This window comes from Haliotis rubra, unplaced genomic scaffold (assembly GCF_003918875.1).
Source record: "Haliotis rubra isolate DU_JTF1 unplaced genomic scaffold, ASM391887v1 Scf5, whole genome shotgun sequence".
Lineage (NCBI taxonomy): Eukaryota > Metazoa > Mollusca > Gastropoda > Lepetellida > Haliotidae > Haliotis > Haliotis rubra.
The window spans coordinates 2582263-2596876 of record NW_025767190.1 but is presented as its reverse complement, the minus strand read 5'-3'; the positions used below and the strand labels follow the sequence as shown (position 1 = coordinate 2596876).

The 14614-nt window shown below is 40.4% G+C and overlaps 1 protein-coding gene across 1 annotated transcript in view; it reads left to right on the top strand.

Moving 5' to 3' along the window:
• The window catches only part of LOC124291682, a 43302-nt gene extending 28985 nt beyond the window's left edge, over positions 1–14317 (top strand). The window contains 8 exon segments of the mRNA XM_046728732.1: positions 63–231; positions 522–657; positions 1029–1139; positions 6688–6741; positions 6744–6802; positions 7973–8087; positions 9384–12518; positions 12729–14317. Coding sequence (XP_046584688.1) covers positions 63–231; positions 522–657; positions 1029–1139; positions 6688–6741; positions 6744–6802; positions 7973–8087; positions 9384–9575 — 836 coding nt within the window. The 3' untranslated portion in view covers positions 9576–12518; positions 12729–14317.
• The last annotated feature ends 297 nt before the right edge of the window (positions 14318–14614 follow it).

The window sequence follows — 14614 nt, the reverse complement described above, 5'->3', positions numbered from 1 at the left end:
AAATATCCCAAATGAAGCTATTCTATCTAAACTAATGCCATTGCTTCTATTGTATGCATCAGAGGGTGGAGACATTGTGATTGACCACACACATGGGGGGGAGCCAGTGGAGAGGACAGATGAGGGGGAGGTGGAAGTGAAGGAGGTGCGAGCTCACTGCGTCATCATCGCAGCACGGTGCGACTGGTTCCGTCGAGCACTTCTTAGTGGCATGAAGGAGTCTATACACAAGTAAGGAAACTGTAGATCTGGTTGAGAATGAACACTGATGTTATACTCAAACCTGATGTCATAATACAGTACCCAGGAACTCACATGGACATTGGCAGCTGTTATGCCAAGGGCAAAGGGAAGTAACTCTGTTAGTACTGATTTGCAAAAGTACTAGCCTGAGAATAGACCTCAAATTCTACTTTGAAAATATGGAAGATGCCAAACCTGTTTTATAGTTTTTCAGAAGGGGTGAACATTCACTGGGATTTAAATAACAAATATCTATTGAATAATTTTCTCCTTTGCAGAAAAATTACAGTTCATGATACAAATCCTGTGCTATTCCAACTGTTCTTGGAGTATTTATATAGCGGCCAGTTGGAGACAAACGAGTTGTCAACAGAAGAGCTGGCTGATATGACCACCCTCTGTGATAGATATGAGGTAAGAACATCACCATCCATTGTATATAAGAATATGTTCCATACCAGTGGATGATTGATACAAGCTACGTACATCCTTATATTCCACTCAGCTGTACATAATCCTCAAAGCTATTTGAGTGCTATGAAACCAGCATTATTGACTGTTATTGTAGATTATCCTACCAATTGTGTCCTCCAAAACTACTAGCAGCCATTAGTGGCTGCGCAACTTTGTTTTAACAGCTGTTAGAGTATGCTGATGAGTATGTAAACATGCTAAACTGTTTTGTAATTGTTTTTACTATTATGTTGAAATGGAGCGCAGTACTCATCTGAATGAGAGTGTCATGTGGTGCTAGATGCTAGGCTTCTCATGTGCTGTTATTGCAGATGGACAGCCTCAAGTCAGTGTGTGAACATGCTCTGAAACACCACATTGATGATGAGACAGCCCTATACCTGCTCAGCCTGGCTGACCAACTGCACTGTAAATACCTCAGAGTGAGTACTCATCTATTAACTCTTATCATCTATGACCTCACAACCACATGTTTTCCTCACGTGTGCATTTCCTTATGCATAAGATGCATGTAATAAAAATGAAGTGTTGCTGGAAGTCTTGAAATATATAATTTTTCCTTATCCTGACTCATGATCTTTGCTTATCTCCCTTTCCCTTTCGAATGGTAGTGGAACACTTGAATCCCTTGAAGTTCCCGAAGCGGACATACAATACTCACCCACGAGTTACCTCCCTTTGCCCTTTCCCGCGCAAACCAGTCATGTGACGCGCCTTACTTGTCACTCTCTCCCTTTTCGCCCAAGCGGATGGTTGGGCGAGCACCGAGTCCCGTATACGGCAATCTATCATTTATATTTAGGCCTATTCTTCTTAATTAAGCTGTGTATGGTTTTGTTTATAATTACGATGTCGTATCTGTACAAATTTGTTGAAATTTATTGACTTTGAGTCATGTTTTCATCGTGTTCTGATCTGATGATCTACCTCCAGCATCTCAACGCAGTGAACCAGGGGTACTCAAGACTTCAGCGTTTGCGAACGCTACGTCTTCAGACAACCTAGAACTTCGACCCTGACGAGTTTATGACGCAGTTCACCAACCAGATGATGTCCATGATGGAGCGGAGGTTCGCGGAAGAAACACATGCTCGGCGAAGCCTCTTAGCTGCAGGAAGATACAGGCCTCAGTCAACCCTCTACGTAGACATCGGCAGTGAGAGATAACGTTCGCGAACGTACACCTCTGCAAACGTTCACTCAACAATCTACTTCTGCGAACCCGCAGTCATCTGCAGAGAGATCGTCAAACTCCAGACGCAGCAGAGCAACGAGTCTGGACGTCATCATCTTCAAGTCGCTCCAGATCTAGATCTCGCAGACGTTCGCGAAGCTATTCACCACATCATAGAGGTTCGCAAAGCTCACACCACAGATCATCGCATGAGCATAGATCATCCTACAGTGGCAGCCTGCAGAGCAGACGTTCGCGAAAGCACAGCTCTCATTATTCGAAGTCACGAAGTAATGAATCGGCGGTAGAAGGTTCGCGAAGGCACAGCTCTCCTTACAAGGGTTCGCGAATGTACAGCTGTCATTACAAGGGTTCGCGAAAGGATGATGAGTCATCTAGAGGTTCGCTAACTCATCTTTCCAAAGATAAAGGTTCACAAAGAGGGGAATCATCTGAGAAGGGTTCGCAAAAGGACAGCACACGAGGGAATGCAGATTCACAGGCAGATGAACAGCGCAGTATCAGCTCTATTCAACAACCACTACAGGAACAACAAGAAGACCTTGTGTTTCCTGATCCAGAGATTACAGCTGGATAGCTAACGGCCTGAATCTGCTGTCACCATCTAAAGATACAGACGACATCCTCTCTTATCAGATGCATGATGACAAACGAACGCAGACATCTACAGGGTTTGTGAACTCTCAGATCTACAAGACATCTACAGGGTTCGCGAATCCAAGGTTTAAGAACCTTAGGTCAACAGGCAGAATGTTTACGTCAACTCAACAAAAAGATCTACAACATGTGCGATCTCTACAGTTTGCAGCCTGCTCAACTCTACAACCGGTATGAACCTTACACCTATATAGGTTCAGGTTTAAACGACAACCTACTTGATGAAAGAATCCCTTCATCTACACGGATGCGGAGATATATACCGGGTAGCAGATGGCCTCGCGGAAATTGTCGTTCACTCACTCACTCCAACCCATCTGAGACGTACTGCATATATGCTGATGACTGTGACTTCAAGATGATATCACCTATCAAGCTGATATATCAAGTTTTGCAGATATAAGTCTTGACAGCCTACTTCATCATGCTGGCTTATATTATCTACAGTGGGAAGAGGTGATTTATATCACTGAACAAGAATTTACGCCTGGATCAACCCTTATTCAAGAGGTTTATATGAGCGGCGTAGAGGTACGCGCGCTTTTACTCAACCAAGACTGGTGATGTCACGCTCGGAAGCTGATTGGTCCACGTCAGACGACGCCTCCCACTGACGGAGCAAGCAGCAGAAAGTTTACTGACTTGTAAACAAAGACGAGGTACAGGGGATTACTTCATCGACAGCCATGTAAACAGTATACAACTATGGCCTGTTATCATCTGGGGAATCTGATAGATGTCTACCCTTCACAGCAGCATAAACAAGATTTATTTTGGAAGTTGTTGCTGAGGAAAGTCGGCATGAGTGCCTGTCCCCGGCGAGGCTACACTGCACCCAGCTGTGCTATAAATAGACAACGCTTCGAAGTATGCTGATCAACACAGATTGCCTCTGTATAGAGGGGAAGAATGATGTATCATCACTGCAATCAGAGGTTAGCACTTCCGATGGAAGATCCTACGGTTTGGAATATTGTCGGCTTTATGATTATTATTCATAGAAATAATCAAGACTATCGGCACCGATCAATGACATCGAGGTCTATGCAGTGTCGGGTATCTGGACGACGGCATGCAGTTTTCTTCAAAGTGCCAATCAACTTTAACAGCAGCTGAACCTCACAATTAAGTTGCTCACGAAACTAGGATGGCTAATTAACCTGATGAAGTTGCAGTTAGAATCAACAAGATCTTCTATTGCTGGGAATCATCACAACAGAGAACCGTATTGTCATCCCAGAAGGTCGTTGGGTTAAGATACAAGCCATGATACCACAAGCATTCATCTCTCCGTTTACACTACGATCATGGCAAGTTCTACTGGGTCTACTAACCTCAGCACAAGACTTAACCCGTACAGGAAGATTACAACTGAGGCCGTTGCAGCGATTCCTGACAAAACATCTAGACAGCGTCGATCCCATCTCGCTACCAGACAACCTCAAGAGGTATCTACTCTGGTGGACTACCAGAGTGACCGAACCTCCTAGTACATCCGCACACCAAGCAAGCACATGGGAACCCAGCAGTGTTCCAGTTACACGTATGGACCGTATCAAAGCATGCTTGACGAAGAGAGGATACTCTGCCAGAGCAGCCAAGCAGTATCGCTATGCCACGCAGATCAACTCGCAGTCTATACGACGACAAGTGGCTGAAGTTTGAACCTTATGCAAGGCGGAAGAACTTCACTGCGATAAAAACGACTCATCCTCAAGTGGCGGAATACCTGTGTCATCTGAGACAGACGAGACACCTTAAAGGTTCGACATTATCTACATACCTCGCTGCCATCAGTTCAGTGATCACCATGATAACAGGCATCAAACTGACAAAAGTTCCAGAGCTAGACCAGAAGAGGAAGCAGAGGAAGTCTCACCAGGGATGCCTACGAACACTCTACATCACAACTCACCAGGGATGACACAAAAGACTTTGAACCTGTTTTACATCAACACTAGACCTTCGAAATGAGGCAGTACATCTAAGACTTAGATGGGACTTCATCACCAGTGATGCCTACAAACCTTTACATCAACAACCTTCGAGTTGATGACACAAAAGACTCTGTTCCTGCTAGCGTTAGCCATAGCAGCAAGAATATCAGAGATACATGCACTGGACTTCAGCGGAACTAGATTCAACGCAGAGCGAAATGAGGCAGTACATCTAAGACTTAGATGGGACTTCATCGCCAAGAACCAACTACCTGGCCAACCAGATAGACAGTTCCAGGTACCAGTGCTATCTACAATCCTCGGCCCAGAGGATGTAGTGATTTATCCTTGTGTCCAGTCAGAGCTCTGAAGATATATCTTCAAAGGACTAAGACAAGGAGGCAAAAAGTTCAAGCGCCTATTCATCTCGTTATCTACAGAGACGATGACAGAGGTCTCGAGAATGATATCGTTTTGGATGAGAGCCGTCATACTGAGAGCCTATAAAGCAGCAGGACTAGAACCTCCTAGAACTTCCAACCCACACGAAGTTAGAGCACTGGCGTCAACACTAGCTCTACATGGAAATTGCTCTATACCGACAATAATGGAGGGCTGCTTCTGGAAGTCGGACACAGTGTTTGCCAACCACTACCTCCGAGACATAGCCACTGAAGACGTCTCAGGCATTCACCAATTTGGGCCTCTCATTTGTAGCACAGCTACTAACGGTTCCTCAAAGGCTGAGTTGAAATCTCACCCTTTATCACGTTGACTTGTAGATGACTTTTACTAGGAAAAGTATTAGTTTGAAAGTCCATGCTACAGTCTAGGACAGACTAGCATGAGTGATTAAGATCCAAAAGGGTAATGACCTTACCTGCACATAAAGGATCGCGAACTCATTTATGATAAAGACCTTATCATAATCCATGGGTTGTTATAAGATATCTAGTACAGGAGAATACTAGTTTATCTATAACCACACGAATTAGCATGATTCAACTTGTCTGAGATTGAAGTAAGACAAGGAGTGGTCCCCCCGAGTTACTACACAAGTTGGAAGAATAGGACCACGGAAATGCCGTTTGCAGTTCCCATGGGGGGGATACAGGACGTATCTAAGGACAGCTGTTGAATCCAGTGGCTTGACCCACCACCAACTCCGACGGATTCTATAAGCAAAGATCATGAATCAGGATAAGGAAAAATATGTAATTTTTTAAGTAAAATTGATATTTTATACTTATCCTGACTCATGACGAACAAGCCCTCCCAGCCTCCCCGTTGAAGACACTTGAGATTTCACAGCAGATCCAAGTGCATGGGCAGAAAATCAGGAGAGAGTGACAAGTAAGGCGCGTCACATGACTGGTTTGCGCGGGAAAGGGCAAAGGGAGGTAACTCGTGGGTGAGTATTGTACGTCCGCTTGGGGAACTTCAAGGGATTCAAGTGTTCCACTACCATGCGAAAGGGAAAGGGAGATAAGCAAAGATCATGAGTCAGGATAAGTATAAAATATCAATTTTACTTAAAAAATTACATTTTGAAACTGCCACTGTAGATTGAAGTTATCTTCCCCTGTCATACACATTTCTTACATTTGGAAAACAATTCTGCCATTTGGATTAGAGAAGAAACAAGAGAAACAAACTGCTTCTGTAGTATGGCAAGAGTTACCTGCCTTTGTCTTATAACATTCTGACAACAATTCTGGCATTTGGAGATGAGTGAGTGAGTATGGTTTTACGCCGCTTTTAGCAATATTCCACCAACACCAGAAATGGGCTTCCCTAATTGTACCCATGTGGGGAATCGAACCCGATTCTTCAGTGTGTCAAGCTTACGCTTTACCCACTAGGCTACCCCACCGCCCCCATATTTCGAGATGAAATGAGAGAACAGAAAATTAAGCCAAATATCTTTTTTAACAGATAAAAATGCATGTTTTATTTGTGCATTATCTTTTATCAAAACATTATTACAACAGTCACAGGACATTTTCAGCAGCAGAAAATGCATGTATGTTCCCCAATGAAGACTTTCTTCAAACAATTGAAAACCCCTCCTTTTTGCATTAAAAGCATACTAAGCATTTAATTTGTAGCTGTTGAAGAAACTGTTTATGATAGTCACAAGAAAAGATAAATGTGATTGTGATTATGTTTTGTGTTTTGCAGGAGACGTCCTTGCATTACATCAGTGAGCACCAAGGCCTAGCGGACAGCGAGGTCTCTTCGAGGATCTGCCTGAACATCTTCAGGCTGAGGTTGAGGACGCCATTGCCTGGCATGGGTCAGTACATGGAACTTTGTGGATGCAGGGCCAGTTATGTCAATCACTAAGCATCAGTTGGGTGTCAAACACAGCCAAATCTGAGCAGAGTGTTTCCAACTAACTGAAGTGGGGAGCAGTTGGTCCTTGGCAGGATCAGTTGTCATGTGTTTAACCACTGGTCTAATACTGACTGAGATGTAGAAGACATTTTGTACTTGATAATAGGGGAAGTGCCATTACACATGTAGTTGAGATGTCCTGTGTCTCAACTCACTATAGCTATAATACTAAGGTTTTCCCATGCACATTTTGTATGCTTCTGTACTGACAATCAGAGTCAGTTATGTCAGTATCTTTGTAACTGACATCTGGGAGTGGTCAACCCTTGTTTGTTGTTCAGGGAACTTACATGTCTTCATACACTTACCCCAATGACTGTTACTCATAATGAAATTCTTCAAAGGCATTTAGAAGTTGGTGTAGTAATACAAGACAAATCTTATGGATAACAACTTCTTGATTAATTTTTCACAACGTTTCTGGGCTAGTTCTTGCCCCCTTCTTCAGGCGGATAATGGTGATAGTGAACAGTACAGTATATATATAGATGTACAGGAAGCCAGATATGTAAATTGAGTATATACAAGCGCAAGGGGGGGGAAGGAGATATAAATAAGTATGTACAACGATGCAGTGAGATCAAAGAGCAGAATACAATGATAGGGTATGTTATTACAATAAGGGCAAGGGTGTGTTTACATAGCAGAGTGGTAAAAGCAGATAAAGTTTGAGAGTCTATGATTTCTGGGTGATGAACCAGTCGCTGGGGAGGTAAACCCCTTGATCTCTGTTGATCTCAGGCACTAATCTTCTTATGGTGATTGACTCACACAGTTTTCTTTTGCGCCAATTGCTGATGTTGGAAGCCAGGATTTCATAATATTCATTACTAGCTTGGCTGGACCAGATTCAGTTATCTAAAGGCTGCCATCAACATTGTATTATCGCTGATACTATGTGTTGTATGAAGATATGAAAACCAAACCCGGTAAATCATGATTTTACTTTGTCTTAGACAGAAAGACACTGTATTAACCAGTGTAATTCTCGGGACAGTTTGAAGTATACAGTAAGTCAGTTCAGTCGATATAAGTATGTTATATTCCTTGTGTTTTGTGTTTCTGGCAGCCTGGAGCCGCGGACAGCTCGGTTACGTGCCGGACCCATGGTGGACACACCCAGCTCTATGTCCAGTGTGAGTGAGGTGGATGAGCTGATGACCAACATAGATCTCATGGACAGGGTGAGGAGAACAGCTTATGGTTTTAACAACACAAAACCACCAAAATATAAAACAAGTAATTCAAAAGCTGTGACTTTAGAATAATTGTTTTGAACTTTTTACCTTTTTGGTGATATTTGGTGTTAAAATGTGTATGCTGTGTTTGTATCTAATAGTTTTTCCTGAGAAAGAGATAAATGTACAGTGTTATTGTAAGGTACAGTTTGTCCAGTTGTTGTTAATGGTATTCTTGTACAGCCAAACTCGTCTCATGCACTGACTCACTTACAGTTTACTAATAAATAGTAATAGTCCGCTTATATGGCGCTCATATCGAGGCACATTGCCTGCTCATGGTACTACGTACATTACTATCCCCGGTCATGGGACACTATCGTACTTTCCGATACTTTTTCAACTCCATGGGGAGCATACAGCCATGCTGCCTGTCAGGCGCAGTGAACTAAACACTCACATTGCCAGCACATCCTCACGGGCACCAATTTTACAGCTGGGTGAACCGAGACAATGTGGATCTAAGTGTCTTGTCCAAGGATACTACGCAAATGTGCCAACCTCGGGACCCGGACCTAGGTGCCTCCCCCGGGGATCGAACCCGGGCCTTCAGCATGATAGGCAGACACCTTACCACTGCACTCCACAAATAAAGAATCTTTTTACTGACGAAAGCTGATATGTTTGATATCAACATACACAAGGGTGAAATTAACAACATTTTTAGTTTATAAACAGTAGTAACCGCGGTTTCAAGTAAAAACAGTACACCTATCTAGCTTCAGTGAGATCAGTGGTGTCATTTGATTGTATCATACACAAAAAGAAATACGATCCTTCTCTACACGTTCACTCATATTATGACATGATCAACAGTGGGTTAAATATATATAGTATCAAGGATGGTCAGTTCCTGGTCATGATGTTAAAAGAAGGGACTTGTTGTTACTCTGCCTGGTGCTCAGCACTAAGGGGATAGAACAAAGGCTGGTACACTCAAGGGTCAGTGTACTGTATCTGAGTGAAATATCCATTTTATACTTAAACATGCATGCTATAGAAGTGTAATAATCTTAAACACGGCGGGGCTGTTGGGTAGCCTAGTGGTTAAAGTGTTGGCTCATCCCGCCGAAGAACCAAGTTTGAATCCCCACATGGGTACAATGTGTGAAGCCCATTTCTGGTGTCCCCAGCCGTGATATTGCTTGAATATTGCTAAAAGCGGCATAAAACCACACTTACTCACTCACTCACTTAAACATGGCACTCACCTCCCTAATTAACTTACGTGTATCATTTCAGCCCCATGACTTATCCACCTCAAGTTCCTCTGAAGATTTACCATTTATGGAGGATCCATCACGCCTAGAGTCCTGCCTGGATGCTCTACGTGACATCGTTGGTGACACAGTGCCACAAGATGAACTCGTCCGCATAGCAATGGCTGCCGACTATGATACAAACCGAGCACTTAATTTCTTCTTCTCTTCATAGCACAGGGAGTCTTTTAGTATATTGTGTAATATAGGTTAATTTATATGAAATATTTGACTGAGATGTAAAGTCAAAGTATCTCTACTGCAGTTCAAGTGGTGCTTTCCAATTGGTGAGACGTCCTGACATCTTGGACATTGTTCTTCCTCTAGGATATCTTGACACATAACTGTTATAGCTTGTAAAATCAGCCAGTCTCTGTGGGCCTCTGTACAATCCTATACAACATGATATACAACACCTTACAGCATGATACCACATTATACAACCTGATATAATTATGTACAACATAATACATCCTACATGTTATACCACTATGCAAACTCATACGACACTGTACAACATGCTTGTAACATTGTATAACATTGTACAGCATGTTACAATATGTGCTGTAACACTGTGTAACATTGTATAACATTGTACAGCATGTAACATCGTACAGTGTGTCACAACTATACAACATTCTGTAACAGTGTACACTGTTACAACTATACAACATTCTGTAACAGTGTACAGTGTTACAACTATACAACATTCTGTAACACAATACAACTTGAATCAACTCTGTACTGCATGCTACAAGACTACACATACACTGAGTCACTAGCATCATGGCCAGATACACTGACCAGTATACAGTACATTTATAGGAGTTTCTCTGTGTGATATATCTAAATGCTTTGCCAGATATCGGCTTAATTTGTTCTAAGACTGATTCCTGGTTCCCAGGTTTTCTGTTACGCCCATGCAAATTAAGCAAAGGGGCTATCCAAAATTGTTAAAATTCTTTTTTAAACACTGAAAAAATAATATCCACCCTGCTTATGAAAGAATATTGAAAGCTGTATTATATATGTCAGTATATGACTAATGCAAGTGTACCAATGTCAGAAGTACCATGCGGTGCAGAGTTGTGTCCCTTCCCTATACCATACTTGGAAATGTAACAGTAAAGTGACATGGAATGGTGACTCATGTCTCAGATCTAAAGTTACTTCTATAAAAACACTTACATCTACAACTTGCAGTGCAGCAGAAGTGAGGCAATTTACAACACTAGGCAAACAAAATATGACGACAATACATGCCCACTGAGGCGTTATTTAGCAGATCTTGTTAATCGGAAGAGGTAATTACCTAATTACCAAGCTTTTTTCTTTGTTACATGAGTGCCCTTAAAAATATTAGGGCAAAGAAATTGCCTTGATCATTAAGGTTAATTAACAATTCCCTTCTTTTATTGAAATATTCCATTGGTTTGAAACATGGTACTTCAGGATCTAGGAATTTGTTTGTGTGACCTGTAGATAATTGTTGTAGACAAGTTATGAAAACATGTAAATTTTGTGGCAGTGTTTGTTCAATTTTGGGCTCCTGTTTTGTGAAACTTTTTCAAAAACAACAATGGTCTTTAGTTAACAGATTACTGAAACAATACAGGAACAATATCCATATCATTGCTGTGTTTCAATGTTGACCTAGGAATCATTCATTATGCATTTTCGTGTATCTTATGTTGCGTTCAACCAGTACCCATGGCTGTTTCTATGGTACTAGCTGTCTAAAGTCTTGCCTAAGTATTAAAGAACCTTGCTATACAAATATTATTTATCGATTTATCTTTCAAATGTTCTTCAAGTTAGTATTTTCTTGTCATTATTTTCTGAAGAATTTCATATTTCTTTTAGAGGTGTTGAATGTAATTTATGTGATAAAATGGTGATATTTATTACTACAAAAGAAAAGCTATTTATTATTGAATGAATGTGGTTAGTCTTCGTTTACCAGTGTACTGTTGACTATCAAACGTGATAGTTGTGAGAGAATGTTTCTCTTTTTCATATATGTATTAAATGCATGGCTTGAAAAGCAAAAAATCTTTTTCCGTTTTTTCATATAATCTACATTTATATCAATATTGAGTATTTTATTTTGGATTAAACAAGTACTTTTATGTCATACTTGCATTTATTTGTATTTAAAACGTAAATGATTTTCAGCATCGGTCATGCTTCCTCACTTCTTTTATTTATTGTTATAACATTTTCAGCTTATCATTACTGCTGAATACTACCTGTCAACAGGTACAAAATATATTTAAAAGTTACAATTCTAAATATTAAAAAATTTTGACCAGGAAGTGAAATTTTGTTGAATATTTTGTTTAAAACGTTCTTTAGAAATAGAATTAATACTCACACACTCTTTTGACTCAAGGTTCACTTGAGGTATATTTTGGAATATACAACAGCAGTGGGTTTTTTCCCCTTTCATTGGGTATTATGGATATTCTTTTATTCTAATATTCTCAAACTGATTTATGGACGATATACGTGTCCAAGGTGTATTTTGTAATGGATAGATGTTGTAACAAAGGTTTCCCTTCACTGAGTGTCCTGCATTTGTTTTAATTGTATTAATAACAAAATGTTTTTATTAGTTTTGATTTTATTCAGTGGCAAGCATAAAGCAAGTTCTCTTGGTATATTTAGAGGCTTGAGAGTCATTTGTTTCATTTGTTTGCTTATAACCTGATTACAATAAGATTTACACAGCAATCGGTTCTTGAATGCGTACCATCATGAGATCTCAGCCATAAGTAAGGTCTAAGGTCTCAAATGTGATGAAAATAGTTTCATAATAACAGTGTACCATATTTCCCCAGTTAAACATGGGGCTTGAATAACGGGGGGGTTCAATTAATTGCTTCATAGTTTTTTGCTTGGAATTCTCTGTTACTATCTTTCTGACTAAAGGGATTGAGAGTGTCCCAAAGTAGTATAGGTCTGACCCTTAATCAGGGAAATATGATATGTTGAGGTAAAGTTATCCAGTGGTTTTGAATCTGGGAAAGGAAATCCTGTGAACAGATTTGTCTAAAGGTCAACACATAATTACTGTACTGGGTTCCCAAATCTGCATTGATTGACGAGACTTCATCATGTCTTTCAGTGGCATTTAGAAGTTGTACATTGATGTCCAAGATATTTTTTTATGGATTAAACTTCTTTTTAAATTTCTCTCTAGCGTTTGAGACCATTCCAGGTCCCTTCATCAGTTCACCTGATGAAGGGACCTGAATGGTCTCAAACGCTGTGAGAGAAATTTAAAAAGAAGTTTAATCCATAAAAAATATCTTGGAGACTTCATCAGTTCTAGCGGAAGTCTAATAACAGTCTCCTGGAAACTAATCCATAAAGCGAAGTCATAGTTTCCTAGCAAATTGCCCGATGATAGAAAAATATCCTGAACATTATCCTTCTTGTGCTTGATACACATCATTTGTGATTTTTCACTTATATGCTGGTGGTAGAACATTAAGCAACACCTAATATTATCAATATTTTCAGGTATATATCTTGTACACTTTGTGAAAGTGCCAAGGTTACTTACTTTTAGAACAGGGGCTGTGGGGTAGCCTAGTGGTTAAAGCGTTGGCTCGTCACGCCGAAGACCCGGGTTCGATTCCCCACATGGGCACAATGTGTTAAGCCCATTTCTGGTGTCCCCTGCCGTGATATTGCTGGAATATTGCTAAAAGCGGCGTAAAACTAAACTCAGTCAGTCAGTCAGTACTTTTAGAACATGTATTAATGAATTTCTTGAATGTTCATCTTTTGACTAATGAATGAACACAGATATCCCAAATCATACGAGTTTCTTAGCTTTAAGACAGTTATCAACCCATGGAAGCATTCCTGATGTTTGTGGCACATTGCAAGATTATATGTTGCTTAACATTTGACCATGAGTATAAATTAAACATTATGCTAATCATTCCACACTAACTGACTGTCTTATTAGCCTTGAAGTCATTAAACTCTTGATGGAAAAAAACTGTGATTATTTCAAGAACCTGAACAGGCATTACATAATTCAATATTGCTATTTAGGGATCATAAGTTAAGACATCTTTGTGTGTAGCATTAATATGATTCAGTCCTGAGGATTGATGTAAATCAAAAGTCTATGTAAGTAGAATTGTTGTTACAAAGCTTATTTCAGATTTGTTCAGGATCATATCCCTTGAACATATTTTAATCAAATCCCCAACATCCATTGGTATTGAAACATATTTCATATTACCAATAAATCCGCTGTTACAGCATATTTTTGGAACTCAGTTCATCCTGAAATCATTGCTAAAATCCATATTCTCCATTTGTTTGTACCACTTAATTTTGAATAAGGTTGTGTTATTCTCTGTTAGTTTCCATCTCCTCAAAGTGAATATGTACAATACGGAGAATTTCTGACAGTAGAAACAGTTGTCTCAACCTACTAAGCTCATCACAGCCTATGCCGCAGGTAGTCCTTGGGAGGATGAGGCCATTCACGGCAGTTCAAGGCAGTGATCACACAGGTTATGCACTTGCAATGCTATTTACACCTACTTCAAGTAACAGTGTAAATGTTTTTGTACATTACTGTACATAAGCAACATATTGTATATACTGCAGTTTTGTACAGATTTACTATTTCTAGAGAGAGTTTCAGTATGAAAGTGCACTTAGCACTGGGCAGAGAACTACATTCTAAAGATTGCTTGTTGACTACAAACACATGAAATAAGTACATCCGCTTGAAGCAGCAGCAGTAATGGTTGATACATCTGTGATGGTACTACTTGCCCAGTGTTATCGAGCATATCTTGACATGGATATGGTTCATTCCCTACAGCTGAGGCCAGAGAATGGTGGACAAGACTGATGTGCAATCATTGTATTAAATACTTAAGCAAAGTGCTTGTTGTGTTATTTGTTGCTGTGAACTAGCATTCTAGGTAAAACTATACTGAACACACTCAGTTGGTCTTTGAAGAGGACACTTAGGGCTCACTTGTCTAAGACATATCACACTCGATAGAGTTGCATCCCTTTGACTTGCAAGGATGATCTTTGGTTTGGATGCCTGACTTATGAAATTATGATCCTTGGTCTACTGGTACGTACACGGGCTTTCATCACATGTTCAGCTGACAAATGTCCTGAAATGGTTAGAGTATGTCCCAAGCAACCTATGCTGGTTATTAGATGGTT